Source organism: Perognathus longimembris, chromosome 11, assembly GCF_023159225.1.
Source record: "Perognathus longimembris pacificus isolate PPM17 chromosome 11, ASM2315922v1, whole genome shotgun sequence".
Lineage (NCBI taxonomy): Eukaryota > Metazoa > Chordata > Mammalia > Rodentia > Heteromyidae > Perognathus > Perognathus longimembris.
The window spans coordinates 54,654,151-54,670,521 of NC_063171.1; the positions used below are offsets into that span (position 1 = coordinate 54,654,151).

The following is a 16,371-nucleotide window of genomic DNA, read 5'->3' on the forward strand; positions in this document are numbered from 1 at the left end:
TGAATATTCCTTGACTTGGAGAAAGACTGCATTTGACTTTGGAAAGAGGGTTTTTATTATACTACATTAGGCTTAGCACTCATTGGTCAAGGGTTGGGATGGGCCAGAAACTCCCAATAGGCAGACACATTATTACTGACAGCACAGAGATGAGCAGCAACTGACAGACCTTCTGCTTCACACGTACCTTGATACTTTGAGAGAAACAGGGAATCTTAACACATGTGTAGCAACTTTTGCATCTTAAGAGTCTCTATCAACCTGTGCCTATCTCTTCTTTAGATCCACATGATCCTTTCTCTATTACTCAAGGTTAAGAGCTGAGTCTTAATATCTGTAGTGCCAGGGTCCATAGCCTAGCCCTGTAAGTATTTCAGTTCTGAATACAAAGTTAGCGTCAATCCTGGTCTTCCCAACCTAAAACAGCAGTGATAAAGACAGGGTAGGAGATTGGTATTCAACTCAAGGCTTTGTAGGCTTAGAATTAATTCCACTGGTGAGTGGGTCAGCTCATCATGGATTTTACCAAACTCTATTTTTTTTCCTTAGTAGGAGAAGGGATTTTGAGAGAGAGAGTTAGAGGGTAATAGTCATGGAATCATATTATACTAGCCCTATCTTTTTATGTTAGAGTTTCCTCTATCCCAAGAATCTATGGTAATAAATTACTGTTTGTTGAGTATCTACTCTTTGTAAACACAATGTTACAAACGGCTAAAATGTTTTATTTATTTATTTATTTTTGGCCAGTCCTGGGGCTAGGACTCAGGGACTGAGCACTGTCCCTGGCTTCTTTTTGCACAAGGCAAACACTCTGACACTTGAGCCACAGTGCCACTTCTGGCCATTTTCTGTATATGTGGTGCTGGGGAATTGAACCCAGGGCCTCATAAATAGGAGGCAGGCACTCTAGCCACTAGGCCATATCCCCAGCCCCTGATAAAATGTTTTGACATTGATGAATTTACATTCCACATTTGAAGACATCTCACAAAACAATTAAAGGTTGAAAGAAAGATAGACCCTTGTGGCTCATGGCTATAATCCTATCTTCTCAGGATGATGAGACTTGAATTAGCCCAGTTCAAATCCAGCCTGGGCAGAAAGCTCTGTGGGACACCATCTTTAACCAACTAAAAGGAAGGCACACTGGAGGCATAGCTTGAGAAGCAAAGTGCCAAGTGAGGGTGTCGGGATTCTGAGTTTGAGTCCTGTCAGCAGCCAGAAAACTTTAAATAAACTCAACCGTGATAATTTGAGATATTTACAAAATGGATTTACTTGGGGGTGGGGGGAGGAAGACTGATGATTGAACGGGTTAGCTAAGTTCTGCTGTCAACATTTTGGAAGAATTTAACAGAAAAGAAGGATTTAAAAAGAAATGAACAGAGAAGCTACTACTGATTTTGGAATCAGACTAAGTCTTGGATTAGGATATTGCAGAGAGGGTAGAATAGACAGGTGGAAATGATCGGTTAGGTCAGAGAGTGGCCAGAGTTGCAGATAGGTCAGTGCACGTGTGTGAAGGGGGGGCTGTATGACCTGACCTAAAAGGTAACTTTTGCAACTCGACTCTGAGTACCTGAGACGTGGTTGATTTTAAGCTGGAGATGATAGAAGAGGGCAGGACAAAGTCCACACCAAATGCAACTCATAGCAAACAGACCATGAGCCAAAACTAACAAAACGTAGCAGACACAAGTGCAAAGGTATGTGTGTGCACATGTGTGTGTGTGCTCACGTATTTAAAGAATGGCACAGATTCAAGATGGAGGAAACCTGTTTTAACAGTACATAACTTGAAATAAACATAGTAGTTTAGGTGTCAATAGGGTCAGAGTTGGCCTAGAAGAGTCGACCACAGGGCCAACTGCAGTAGTGGAGTTGGCTCCAGACCAAAGCCATGCTGGCATGCTCTTTTCTCTCCCATCTGCTACACGGAAGGCTGCTTTGCTCTGATGAGCCACCATTCACCCAAGACCTTCCTAGTTCTTTCTCTTGGGAGAGTTTTTATTCCCATGCACTATTGTTACCAGGTTTTCTAGGCCTCAAAGCCAACATTTGCCAGTCCTTGAGCCCAGGGATTGAGCTCAGAAAAGAGCAGTCCCTTAGCTTTTCTTGCTTAAGGATAGTATTCTACCACTCCACCCACGGCTCCAGTTTCAGCTTTTTGCTGGTTAATTCAAACTGTAATCCTAAAACCTCACCTTCTCAAGTTGCTAGGATTACAAGCATGAGCCCTTGGCTCCTGGCTTAACTTTTTTAAAACATTGTAATAAATAAGAACTTAAATAGCAAAGTATGATCGATGGTTTAAAACACACAAAACACAGTAACAGTTGAAATCTTTTGTTAATGTGTTCTACAAAGCACAATAATTCCAATTTAATAAAAAAAGTAGATGACAGAGACTATTGGTAGCTTCTTAAAAGCAATGAGAATAGGGCTGGGGATATAGCCTAGTGGCAAGAGTGCCTGCCTCGGATACACGAGGCCCTAGGTTCGATTCCCCAGCATCACATATACAGAAAACGGCCAGAAGCGGCGCTGTGGCTCAAGTGGCAGAGTGCTAGCCTTGAGCGGGAAGAAGCCAGGGACAGTGCTCAGGCCCTGAGTCCAAGGCCCAGGACTGGCCAAAAAAAAATAAAATAAAATAAAAAATAAAAAAAGCAATGAGAATGTCCATTTTCAAACCCAAAATGTTTGGTGGCTGAACAGAGCTGTAGAAAGACTAGAGGTGGGGTCAAGAGATCTGACCTCTGTGTCCTGGGCTTCCATTAATTGCCCATGTGGCTTTTGGTAAGTCACTTCGTTTTGTTTAAATCTGGTTTCTGACAATTTTCAGTGTTTTCTACAGCAGGTGGAACACTTGCTTTTGTTTAAGTAACAGAGAAGTGTAGGTTAGACAATTTGTGTAAACTTTCCTGTTGGAGTCAAATGATGCATAAACAGATGTTCTATCTGGTGAATTATAATGTCCCTGAACTATAAATTCTTTTTACTGAAATTATGAAGCCTTAAGTATAAGACACCAAAGAAGGCACTAGAGCAATTTTTGAAGTAGCTTCCAGTCTTGTGTATGTAATGTCAAGGTTTTGGTTCATATATTTTGGCTCATATATAGTTCTTTTGGGAAGACATTTTAATCGAATACAAAAGTCTAAGCTGGACAAAACATTGAAGCAGTGAATTAGATAGAGCAACATTGTAAAAGTTATTTACTTGTCAAAGGATTTCCTGATCGGTTTCTTTACAAGATTTGTTCTCCTAATGTAGCATTATGGTAGCTCAATCTCTTCATGGCTTTCCCCCCCCCCCCCTCATTTGTGTGAGGTTACTGGGGCTTGAGCTCAGGGCTTTACACTCTCACTTGTTTTTTTCTTTTACTCAGGCTGCTGCTGTACCACTTGAGCCATACCTCCACTTTCTGCTCATTAGTTTTGGAGGTCTGTTACGTGTCAGAGGGAAAGCCCATGGCTCTAGTAGCAAGAATGTGAACTCACTGTGGTAGAGCAGCCAGAGCCTGCATCCAGGCACAAGGCCCACAGTCCACTCTAGGTGATAGTGTGTCTATATGCAGTGTTTACCGAGTGACTAGACATGACTCTTTCAAGAGATAAGAGGAAATACTGATGGAAAACTAGAGGGGCCAACAGTTCCAGTTTCCTAGGACATGAAACTTTGAAAGTCAAAGTCTTGGTCAAACTAAAAGTACCAGAATCTTCTCTGAATAGTTTTTCTTTTAGAAAACTGAAGTGGCACACAGGACTATTTTCTTTCTGGCTGTGATTTGCAAAGGTCTCATTGTCTATGTTTTTAGGACTTTTCAGGGGCAAGAAGTGATCTAGGTTTAGAATACTATAACTACTTTTCCTACCAATGTCTTCTTATGGTGATGGTAGTGGTAATGGTAGAAGTATTGGGGTTTGAACTCATGTCTTTGCACTTGCTGAGCAGATGCTCTACCACTTGAGTTATACCCTCCCATCCCAACTTACCATTTTCCTTAAGGTATTTCAGTCTACAAATTCTTCAATATTACATGTTCTTTTGGGAAAATAGATTGCTTCAATCTTGGGAGGCCAAATGTGGTAGTGGAAACAGACTTTGGCAGGTTTCAGATCTTCCACTGAATTCCAATTTCACCATATACTGATGGTGATGGATGATACTAGTTGTTTTTCTCAGGGGCTCTGGGAGCAGTTGTGGCTAGTGGGCTGGATGCCTCTGTCATTTCTGAAACATGGGATCAGTGGGGAAAGTTCCTCCTGCCCTCTTGAATTTTGCTGCTGTGACCTTTTAAGGTTCTGTATCCTGGTTGGTATAGCTGTAAGATGACAGAATTCCTCTAGTGGAACAGAAGAACCCTCCCTCACCATCATCTTGCATGTTAGTTTGTGTGAGCAGCAAATAGGCTGTTGTTGTGTTAAGCTGCTGAGATTTTATGGTTCATTTATTGCTGCAACATGTTACTTCCTAGAACACTAGCTTTGCTACTAGAAGCAATGCTGCCAGATGTAGCAAAGAAAAAGGTAGGAAGTCCAGTAAAATTGGAACTTCAATTAAAAATGAATAATAATTTAGTACAAAGTAAGTATGTCCTATGCATTATTTTGAGCCCACAATATTCTTCCACAGTATGCCTTGGTTATCTGAGATTGAGTTTCAACTGGGATTCTTGTCCTTTATGTGGCAATTTGAATTTCAGAGAGCTTCTGGTCTCGTGTTGGGAATAGTGTGTATATGTGAGGTACAGATCTATAACATCACAGCCACAAACACATACACACATTTATAAATGGACAAAGTGAGTTACTAGGGGTGCAATTTTCTGAGTGAGCAACAGGCACAAAACCAGAATTAGGTGGCATTATCCTGAGACAATTGCATGGGAGAGTCAACTTTGGATGAGAGTAGTAATTTTAGCTATCTCTACTTTTTTCTCTCCCAATATAAATAAGGGATAATTGGCTCTTTGTGGTCAGCTCTAGAATATATAAGCAGTTATAAAGCAGGAAGGTGAGGTGCTGGTAGTATCTGGTCATGTTTACAGTCCTCTCTCCTCTCCTCTTCTCTCTTCTTGCTTCTGCCCTTACAGGGTCACTAGTGCGTGGATTTATTGAAGAACTGCTCTTGTGATGTTATGCCTCTACCAGTCCCTGGGAACGGTACTTGGTAAGAACGGAAATGAACATCTTAGAAGATCTACAGCCATTTAGGAAACTCAGAGCAAAACTCAGACAGTCTGGAGGTTCAGTAGTAGGAGACTCACAGTAAGGCTGGGGAGAGACAGAGGACCATCAAAAGTGGCTTGTCATAGACATGGGCCCTTATCCTCCCCCTAGAGCTGATGGTTCACTCTGCTAATCATTCTACCAAAACAAGCTCACTGTAGAAACTAAGGACACAAAGATGCATAAAGAGATGGGAAATGTTAATTTTCTTTTGGATGTTTTCTCTGTGAGAACTTCCGCGTTGATTTTTTTTTTTTTTTGTATTTTGTCAGTCATGGGATTTGAACTCAGGCTCTGGGCACTATCCCTGAGATCATTTTGTTCAAGGCTAGTACTCTACCACTTTGAGCCACAGTTCTACTTCTGGTTTTGGGGTGGTTCATTGGAGATAAGAGTCTCATAGACTTTCTTGTCCAGGCTGGCTTTGAACTACAATCCTCAAATCTCAGCCTCCTAGGTAGCTAGGATTATAGGTGTGATCCACGAGCACCTGGCTTAAGTTGATTTTATATAATTACACTAGGGAGAGACTAATCATCCTGTCTGATGGGAGACTGACTGGGTTTTAAACTATAAAGGCCTCCAGGAAAGAAAAAAGAAAAGGCCTTTCTCTGCTGCCCAAAGTGCTGGGCAAGTGTGAATTCACCTGAACTTGCACCCAGATTGCACTCCAATCCTTAGAAGGCATTGGACTCTGGTTCCTCTCTCTCTCTCTCTCTCTCTCTCTCTCTCTCTCTCTCTCTTCCCCTCCCTCCCTTGTCTCCTCCCTCCCTACTTCTGTCTAGTAGTACTAGAGCTTAGACTCAGGTACTGAGTTGCTAGACAGATGCTTTGCCATTTGAGCCATGCCCTTAGCTCTTTTTGCTTTAATTATTTTTCAGACAGAATCTCATACTTTTTGCCCAGGCTGACATCAAACCATAATACTCCTAAGTAACTAAAATTACAGGCATAAGTCACCTCACTTGGTAGCTGTTCTTATTGTCTCTTGAAAGCCATAAAACAAAATGTCTGTCCCTTTGACATGTACTCCTTTGCACTTTGGCCCTCTGTGTTTGTAAATATTCCTCCCCTGCCACTCCCCTCTGTCCTTTCCTGTCCAGGCAGGCCAGAAGCATAGCCATACTCCCAGAGTGCCTCTCTTCCCTCCTGGCCCAGCTATGGCTCCTGTGAAGTTTCAGCCCCTCAGGAATAGGGTGGAATACACAAAGCACAGCTCCTCATTTTGGTGCCTGGGTTTTCCCTTGGGGAGCTGCTCAACCCAACTCACTGCCTGGCAGATGCACCATGAAACATCTACAAAGAATTGCTATTTACTTCTTGTTAACCACTGCAGACTGCTGATCCCAGCTCCCAGCATGTGTGTGTGTGTGTGTGTGTGTGTGTGTGTGTGTGTGTGTGTGTGAGATGTGGAGAGACACTGTCTGTAGAACAACCACCTAGACAGGAACTTTGCCAAGAGAATTATGTATACATTGCTGCCCTTTATCTTCACAGACTCCATGAGGTAGATCCATGGCTCTCCCCACAGAAATGGGGCTTTCAGCAAGGAATGGGAGGTGTCTGAAGTCATCCCAACAGTGAGTGCAGAACTGGTACTTGAGTCATGTCTCTTACCCTCAATTCTAGGCTTTTAACTAAGAGGAGAGCATGCTGGAGCTGGGGGGGGGGGGGCGGAAGGGGGAGGGGCTTCCATGTTTACCATCAGTGCATGTCCCTGCCCATTTGCAAACCAATATAATCTCTGGGTGAGGCCTAGCCAGGTCTTAGTATTTGAAGTGGTAGAATCCATCCCCTTTATTTACAGATGATGAAAGTAAGCCCAGAAGGGACTTGCTTAAGGTGTGTGTGGGGGGGGGGGGGTGTACTCTAAGAATACAGTCTACCACTGAACTACACCCCCAGCCCCAAACTTTCTCAAGTTTATGCTTCTATCGAGTCACAGAGCTGCTGTTAGGTTATGTCCATACATAGACCCCTGCATAGCTACAGCCACAGCACAAAATGTTGACACAAAAAGCTTTTAGATGCAGCTGATTCCAGACAGGTAACCAGACAGGCCCTGCTACCTTCTCCAATCACAAGGTGCTTATTTTTCCATGCTGAGTCTTCCCCCCCCCAAAAAAAAATACCGATTTGAGTTTTGGGGAGATTCAGCTTATCTCCCTAGTGGACTCCTCTCATAGATCACATTTAGAGGAGTTTTGGAGCTCCCTCGGTCCCCCCTCTGGCAGCCAGGGGTGGAGGGAGCAGGTCTCACCTCAGCAATGCCTCTGTGTGGCCAGAGTGGCTTTGTGTTGCTCCTTGAAAGGAGTGTACAGGCTGCTCTAGGTGGCCACACAGCCTGCTCCACATGGCAAATCCAGGGGCAAAGTTCCCAGTCTGGACTTAGTTCCCAAGAGCTAATTCCCAGAGGTGGACGGCTGAATAGAGTAGAGGTGGAAGGGTAGAGGAGGAGGAGGGAGCCTGTCTTCTGAAGGGATCTGGAAGGGCAGGGAGGTGGCAGTGTTCTCCATATGTGCCTCCCTTTTAACTCTGGGAGCCAGCCAACTTCTGGCCAGCATGCAGCCCCACCAAGCTGTGGGCTGCACAGGGCCATGCCTCTTAGGAGGGGTGAGACTTTGGGGGGTGCGTTTTGAGAGGCAAAGCAGGAAGAGTAGATGCTCCAAGGCGAGCCGGACCCTGAGCTCAGAGTCTAGACCCCATTCTTTGGCAGAATGTGCCACCTTCTCTTTTTTGTCTCAGACTGGGACTTGAACTTGCTGATGCTTGCTTTTGCTCATTGGCTGGTGCTCTAGCACTTTAGCCATACCTCCAACCCTCACCTTCTTACTATTGCATTGTTTGACCTTGTCGGCTTACCCCTGATGCTTGCCTAACCCCTTTCCTGTCATTCCACCCCTCCTTGCATGCTCCTGGCCTCACTCAGAGAAGCTCTTGGTTGATGTGAGGGGGTGGAGGGGATCCATGTGGGCGTGGGCTTGAGCCTCGGAAGGGAGGCCTCTTGTCCATTGGTGCCCACACAAAGGGACTTGCCAATATAGAAAACCCAGAAGGAGGCACCTCACAGTGTCTGTTCTAGATGTTTCGATAGCCATGTTGTCACCTCTGGAACCCAGCTCACCTGAGTACTCCAAGGATTAAAACAAGGCCACCAAGAAGTATTTTAAGCTGCTGGGTCTTGACTATGCTTGGGAGACATAAAGCCGAGAGTGCAGTAGATGCTAGCTGAGGATTTGTGAGGGTGGAGAGTGGGTAATTGGGAGAGAGATGTGCCACATCTCTGGCATTACCTATGGCCAAGGACACAAGTATGGGAAGGAACTGATCCAGCCAAAGTCAAGGTTTACTAGGTGAGACCAAGTTATTGAAAATGGGCTTTGTTTTCTTCATCTGTGAAATCAGGACAGCCAAGCATTGTGTATACAGTGGGCATTAAATGAGTTAATACACAGACAGGGCTGAGAACAGCACCTGGACACAGAAGTAAATGTCATCTGTAGTTATTTCAGGCTAGTTGCCCCATTTCCCCAAAACCTCAGACCTAGGCTGTGTGTAGACCCACAATGTGTGTAGTTTTCTACGAAGCAGACATTCAGGTTGGGTAGGTTAAAGGGAATGAGAAGAGTGTGGATTCCATGATAGACAGCACCAGGTTCTTCCCTGCTTCCTGTCAGCCCCTACCTGTGGCCAGCTCCCAGCAGTGCCTCTGGAAGGCCTGCCTTTTCTCTCTGGATCCTGGGGAGGGACACAGCTAAGGTGACCAGTTGTCTGGATGGATGCAGTACAGGGCCACACCAGCTCTAAGTCACACAGGACATATCCTGGGGCCATTGCTGGAACCCACCCTTGTCCCACAGACAAAGACTCAGTCATGACTCATTATGTTCTGCAGTACTAGTACTTGAGTCACTGGGCACCCCTTCCTTCAATCCCTGACTGTCATAGCCTGGATCAGACTCTGTCTTCTTCTTTTAATCTCTTCTCTCCCTCTCCTCTTCCTCTCTCCCTTGCTCTATCACTTGATTACTCAGTGATCAGATCTTGGCTGCTCTCTCTGGCAACTTGCTTCATTTGAGCCTGACAGATGGATAATGGAGACAGTTTTTAATGCCCCCCCCACACTTTGCAGGGACAGTACCAGGAGTGACTGATAAACAGGCAAAAAGAACATATACCTATATTAATATGGTGATATTTCAGTGATCTGGGGAAGATGCCTAGAAAAACTCTCCACTGTAGTGGACTGATGTAGAAGTTGTTCAGTTAGTAATCCATCTTGACAACCTAAAGCCTAGCTTGGCTGTCCTCTCTGAGGAAGGTAGCTGGGCAAAAAGGCATTGGAGACTCATAAGTAATATAAATTTTATGTACCCTCCAGTGTCAATCCCTTCATTCCACAAATAGTGCACAAATGCTATGTGTTGGGCACTTGGAAAAGAAGAATGGACAAAATAGATGACAATGCTTCTTGGATCTTACATCCTCTTCAGAGAAAATGGAAAATAAACATGATAAATAGGTAAATCATGTAGTTCAATTTTTTTCTTGCCCAAAAGTTAAAAATTAGTGTAGAGTAGGTGGGGTGGTTGGGTGTGCTAGGGGCACATCCAACACGAGGCAGGGAAGCTGGTTATCATTTTAAATAGAATGGCCAGGGTAGGCTTCATAGAGGTAGAAGAATGAAAAGCTGTGCTGGAGAGACAGCTTTGCAGACATCTGGAGCATGGACCTTCTCAGCTAAAGGATCAGCTGGAGCAAGGCTCTGAGGCAGAAGCAGGCCTGGCATTTGGGAGGTGCAGCAAGGAGGGGAGGCAGAAGAGGAAGAAAAGCAATGCAGCGTGCTGCTGGCTATGTTGGGCCTCCCAGAGTCTATCACACCATGGCTTTAGTTCTGAGCCAGGTGGGGAGCTCATGTAGGGTTTCTGAGCAGAGGAGAGGAGGCTGTTGTGTTCGACAGGAAATGGAGACCAGTCCAGTCTGTGTGGCAGGAATTCAGGGCAGAGCAGCTCAGCCAGGAGGTTAGAACTCAATTCTGGTTCCTTTTGGAAGGGAGGAGAACTAATAGAACTAATAGGTCTGTTGGTGTGAGTGCAATAAAAACAAGAGTGGAGAATAACTCTTGACTTAATTCCTAAGTCAGAAGCCAAGGCTCAGGGGAGATGAGAACTTTGAAGCAGGAGAAAGGCTACCTGGGGAAAAGGAAAGGGGTACCCAGAGGGGAGACAGGTGCTTGGGCCATGCCCCCATCTCCCTCCCTGTTAGCTCTAGATAGATCATAGCAGATCCTTGGGCTCAAGTGAAGGCTGTTGGGACTTGCGCCAGCACCCTGCTCCCTACTTCTGAAGGGTCTGCTTTTGAACTTGGGAAGGTGTGGGGGGGCTGTTTTGAAGAATGGGGCTGCTCTTGGAAGTCTGAATAAACAGCTCGCAGCAGTTTGCTTAGGAGTGTGTGAGAGGCCCAAGAAGAGTAACTGAAGGCTTCCTTCCTGTGGAGCCAAACCACGCTAGAACCTGCCCCAGCTTGTGAAGTCTCAGGCAGCAAAGGAGTATTTACCTGAGCTCCTGGCCTCAGAAAGTGGAAGCAGGGCGGGGGAGATTTAAAGGGCCTCAACTACTTTGGGTGAGACTCGCCCTTCCCACACCCAAGGATCTGGGATTGCTGACACCTGACCTCTTTGGCTGAGCTAATTATTATGGAGCTCTTTGTCACATCCTCTGATGATGGGCAGAAGATGAAAATTTCCCCAAGTCTTAAATGCAGGGAGCTGGGGGTAAGGATGAAGAGAACAAGACCCAGGTGGGAGGGTTCAAAATACAAAGGAGGGGCTGGTAAAGTGCTCGCCTCATATACATGAAGCCCTGGGTTCCATTCCTCAGCACCACATATATAGAAAAAGCCGGAAGTGGCGCTGTGGCTCAAGTGGCAGAGTGCTAGCCTCGAGCAAAAAGAAGTCAGGGACAGTGCTAAGGTGCTCAGGCCCTGAGTTTAAGCCCCAGGGCTGGCAAAAAAAAATCCAAACCAAAACAAACAAAAATGCAAAGGAATCAGAGGTGAGCCTTCTCTAGCAGTGTACTTGCTAGAAGTGGGGGTGTTCTCCACAGGGATTGATGAAGGGTGGCTGCTTTTCCAGGGACCCCCCTCCCTTTTGCTGAGTTCAGGAAGATTTCACTGGAATGCTGACAGACAGCAAGAGACTAACATTTATTGGAATCTCAATTACACATCTAGACAACTTACCGTCCATTTGCTAATTACAGTTTTCCCCCCATTAACCTGAACTTGTGCTAAATTAGAACCTGGGGATTAGACATGCCCAATTTGATCCACAGAATACTATTTTCCCTGCTAAGGGTTCTCAAACCATTCTCTCTGTGTAGCCCTCTAATGGTAGAGAACTTTCTGCTTAGGAGCCACTTACACACTGGAATGAAGAATTAAAGGGGCGCCTTTAAATCGTGTTTTTGAGGCAACAATGTGCCCAAAGCATGCTGGTGTGATCTCTCCGAGGCCAACCAAATCAGAGACCAGGTCTCCCCCAAAGCCCTCTGACACACCTGGAGGGAGAGGGTGCTAGAACAGCCTCTCAATCTGGGCCTGTTTCTACCATTTATGGTGGCTTGAAGCCCTAAGCAGCAGCCTGCCCCACACAAAGCTTGCTGTGTTTTCTGGCCTGGCAGGGGGCCAGGGAAATTCTGCCTTGACTTTACTAGTCCAGCTCTGCCTCAGCCTCTCCTTCTACCACCTAGATGGTCAGGTCTGTTTTCTGGCCCTCCAGGCGGGCATTCCTGCCCAGGAGGGAGGGGCACAGAGGCCAGCCCTCCCTGTGGTGGGGCAGTGACTCACAAGTGGTTACCTGTTCTTGGGCTTCTTGCCATCCCTGCCGAAGGAGCCCAAGGCCGAGAGCCTTTTTTCTGATCAAGTCTCTTAATCTTCCCTTGGGTGAGTTGAGCTTCCTGATCCTTTTAATGCACCCCTAAATTCCCCAGGAAGCTGGGATTTTCCACTGTTCCCTCCTTGGGAGGGGTCTGGTGCTTTCCAGGGTCCTGGGTGTTTGGGTCTTCTCATCTCCCATCACAAGGACATGTCTGGGGCTTTAGAAGTGTATCCTTTGTGTCCGCTGTCTGGTCTATCAATGGTGATCGGGACACAAAAAGCAAGCTGGACCTCTGTATTGGTCTTGGGGCATGCCAAGCACAGTGCCTGGTAGGAAGGTGAGGGCCCTTGTCCCATCCAGGTCCTCGGGGCATCCACAGGTCGGTGGGCACTATGGTGCTTGCTTCCAGGCATCTAGGACAGACCCACCTGCCTGGTCCTGTCCTAGGGGTGAGGGAGCAGTGACGGAAGATGGGCGTGGCTGCTGCCAGATTCCTGAGGCCGCCCTGCCGCGGGGTTACGCCCAGCCAGGGAGTCTCCAGAGGCTCTTGTTTAAAACCTCAGGGCCAAGAGAGGAGACCCCTACATTCCAAGGGAGCTCTCAGAAAGGCAGTCTGGAGGAAGGAGAGCAGCACTGGACAGGTAAGTTACCTGTCTTTTCCTGCCCTGTGAGGCGGGATGGGAGTGGGGTGGGGAGAAGCCAGTATCTCTGGGTGCCTGCAACACTTGGTTAAAATGTCTGCTGTTCTGCACACAAGCACCTCAGTAAACTTAGAAGAAAGCAGATTCAGATCTGAGGTGAGCACAAAAGAGAAGTGGGAAGGGTAGTGGCCCGGGTGAGAGTGTGGTAGTCCTGGGGGATTTCTAGCCTGGGGTGGGTGTGCAGAGAGCACTGTATCAAAATCAGGGATGCTTTCTCTCTTAGGCCATCATTGTCCATGCAACCTTGAGCCTCCTGTGCCTAACCTTGGCTCTTTTCTTCCCTGGGAGGGGATTGGAAGGGATGATTTTTGATTTTAGGATTTAAAAATATAACGATGCCAGGAATAACCCCCCCCCCCACCCGTCGCCCCAGCTCCTCCTCTGCCCGTCTAGCCGACCCCGCAGCTCCACCTCAGTTAACAGAGCATGTGGCTGACTGGCTGACATTGGAGCAGAGCAATGTCCAAGCCAAAGCACAGGAGGGCCTTGCCAGTGTGTGGATGGAGCTTGTTTCAAGGGCCAGAGCACCTCTCAGAACCCCCCAGCCCCCTTTGAATCACCGTTTCCAGCTACCTTTTGAGTCCCTGACCCTAATTAGAGACATTTTTTAATTACTTTCAGTTCAGATGAAATCCTCTCCTACTTTCCTTAAAACTATCAGGCTCACTCAACTCCTCACCACCTGCTTAGCCCAGAACTACGGTCACTTATCAAGCCTCAACTCATTGTGGCCCTGGGTGCTGTTGAAGGCTCTGACAATGGCTGTCAGCCATTTTGACTGACTTACCTTTGGGCCTCTAGGCTGGGCTAGGTTGTGGTTGCAGGTATGAGAAAGCCCAGTCCTCTCTCTGGAGGTAGAAACACAATCAGACCTTCCCATAGCTCTTCTCCAGCTAAGGCCTTGCCCCTATCTACTGTCCGTACTGTCCTTAGGGCCCCGTGGGGTGGGCAGTGTGAATGATGGGGTTTTCTCAGGACATCCTGGGACACATGTGCCAGCTGGGCTCGTGGTCGAGAGCCCTGGCAATTTTTAAGCCTTTGGCTACAAATATACATACTGCAAGAAATGTCCTCAGTCATGACCCTTACTGGCGACTGCTGAGAGAAACAGGAGTTCAGCAACAAGGAAAAGGGCTGGTGTTCCCTGGGGGATTGTTTCTTTTTTTTTTTTTACCCAGGCTGCTTTGCTCTGTCCTAGGTAAAATCCTCTCTGAGGATCCCATTGGCTGACGATGAGACGGCTCCTTCTTCTGTATTTCGGTGAGTATTGCTTCCCATCCACCAGGACCTGTTACATAGTCTGTCTTGAAAAGGCTCCCCAGTGTCGTCTTCTTACCTTCTGAAAGGCTTTGTGCAGTTTCGTTCCCATCTTCTCCCTCTCAAGCTGTTCCAGAGTTCTTAAATTATAGGTGAGCATTCATAAAATTAGTGGGGCCACCTTTGCTGACAGAGTAGAAATAACACAGACCTCTTTCGATGTCCTCCAAATGACAGAGTTCTCAGCCCACTGGGCCACTTACAGGCAAAGGAGTTGTAGACTGTAGTTCTGGTAGCCAAGTACACATCTCCAGCTAGATTCTAGAAGCCACATATACATGTCACATTTCAGGGTCACTTGTATTTCTCCCCCTCTCCTTTTCAAGTCTGAGCTGAGAAGGTATGACGTTCACCTCATTACCAGCAGCAGAGAGAGGAGGCTCAAGTGAGGCCAGGGGCCCCTTTGCACATATCAGCTCTCCTGAAGGATATTGGGGATAGCCAGCCAGGCTCTCCTTTCTTTGGCTTGTACTCCAAGACTCCTCTGTGATTTCAGCATTGCCCGGCCTCCTGTGTGACCAACAAGCTTGCTCCCGCGGGGCTTGCTATCCACCTGTTGGGGACTTGCTCATTGGGAGGACCCAGTTTCTCCGAGCTTCATCCACCTGTGGACTGACCAAGCCTGAGACTTACTGCACGCGGCACGGAGAGGTAAGGCTTCCACTTCCATGGCCTCTAGGTCTAGAGGAAGGCAGGATGGGATGGGGCTACTGAGCCTGCTGTTGGTTCACTGGATGCTTAGGGTACACTTGGCACAGATCAGGCCCCATGTACTCTGGGGAGTGGGGAAGTACAAGAAAAATAGGATCCCGGACCCACTGCTTTGATGGAATTCATATACTAAATGGCCAAAGGAAAATGTTCTCAGAATCAACTGATGAGCTCTTTCTCTCCTCTACCGGATGAAGTTGGAGTCCTTTCTCAGTCTTTGGCCATAGGCTTAGGTGAGGAGTTGTCTTTATTTCGTCCTTTTTGGGGGGAGGGGTTAGGCCTAGGATTTGAATCTAAGGCCTTGGGCTTGCTAGGCAAGCGCTCTACTATATGAGCCATGCCTTTAGCTCATTTTGATTTTAGTTTATTTTTCAGGTAGCAATTCAAGCTTTTTTGTCTAGAAAAAGCCTGGGACTACTATCCTTTGATGTCGCTGACTCTTGGATTATATATAGCTGGGATATAGGCCTGTGCCACAAAGTTTACCTTGTTTCATTCTGGGATGACAGGCAAGAACCACCACACCTAGTCCAAAGAACGGATTTTCAAGTCTTGGCAATGAACAAATGGACAAATATCTATCCTTTAAGTTTCTGGTGTCTAAATGTGCCATTTAAAAAAAAAAAAAAGCAAGCAGAGACAAGGGATCTGGGGTATGTGCACTGACTAGTTTTCTTGTCAATGCATGGCCTAAGTTGTGCTGCAGTCCCTCTCTTGAAGGACTCCCAGCTACCATTTTTTTGGTCTGTAGTCTAGGAGAGCTCTCAGGAGATCAGTTTTGCTACTGTCATGTGTAAACAGCAACTTACTCATTTGTCAGCCTTGGTGATCCAGGGTTCACCCAATCTAGGTAAAGTAGAAAACGTTGCTAAAGGATCTCATCAGGGAGATCAGCAAAGAAGTGATTTGGGGTTATCAGGGAGGGTTCATATTTCAGCCCATCAATTTGAAAAGGAGCTAAAAAACATATCGAGGCTCTAAAAGTCTGAACAGGGCTGGGGATATGGCCTAGTGGTAAAGTGCTCGCCTCGTATACATGAAGCCCTGGGTTCGATTCCCCAGCACCACATATATAGAAAACAGCCAGAAGTGGCGCTGTGGCTCAAGTGGCAGAGTGCTAGCCTTGAGCAAAAGGAAGCCAGGGACAGTGCTCAGGTGCTGAGTTCAAGTCCCAGGACTGGCAAAAAAACCCAAAAAGCATGGCTGGAGGCATGGCTCAGCTAGTAGAATGCAACCTGTGACAAGCAAGCTGAGCAAGCATAATATACTAAGCTCATTCCCCAACACAAGCCTTGGACAATGTCCATTAACATTGCCTATTAGACAACTTACTTTTCCATAGAGCTGTCTTATCTTCCATAATGCCTGTGAGTCTTATTATTTTTTGTAGGAACTTTGTTTTTCTTGTCTGTAGCCCCTCAACTAGCTGAGTTCTTTCTTTGCTCCTTGTGTTTACCAAGATTGAAATGACTATTTTCTTGTCTCCCATGTGGTTTCCCCTTTCCAGGCTGGCCTTGTCCTCAAGACCTGG

The 16,371-nt window shown here is 46.6% G+C and overlaps 1 protein-coding gene across 4 annotated transcripts in view; it reads left to right on the forward strand.

Annotated features, from left to right (window-relative positions):
• The first annotated feature begins 6,732 nt into the window (after nt 1–6,732).
• Nucleotides 6,733–16,371, forward strand: part of Lamb3 (laminin subunit beta 3) — a 43,469-nt gene continuing 33,830 nt past the window's right edge. The window contains exons 1-5 of one of the 4 annotated variants that reach the window (XM_048357437.1): nt 9,616–9,756; nt 12,675–12,752; nt 13,206–13,407; nt 14,011–14,072; nt 14,626–14,780. In XM_048357437.1, the coding sequence (XP_048213394.1) occupies nt 14,045–14,072; nt 14,626–14,780 (183 nt within the window). In that variant the 5' untranslated portion in view covers nt 9,616–9,756; nt 12,675–12,752; nt 13,206–13,407; nt 14,011–14,044. Of the gene's footprint in view, nt 6,815–9,615; nt 9,757–12,631; nt 12,753–13,205; nt 13,408–14,010; nt 14,073–14,625; nt 14,781–16,371 lie in introns of those variants that run through there. The other 3 variants (XM_048357438.1, XM_048357439.1, XM_048357440.1) reach the window with 3 other exon arrangements.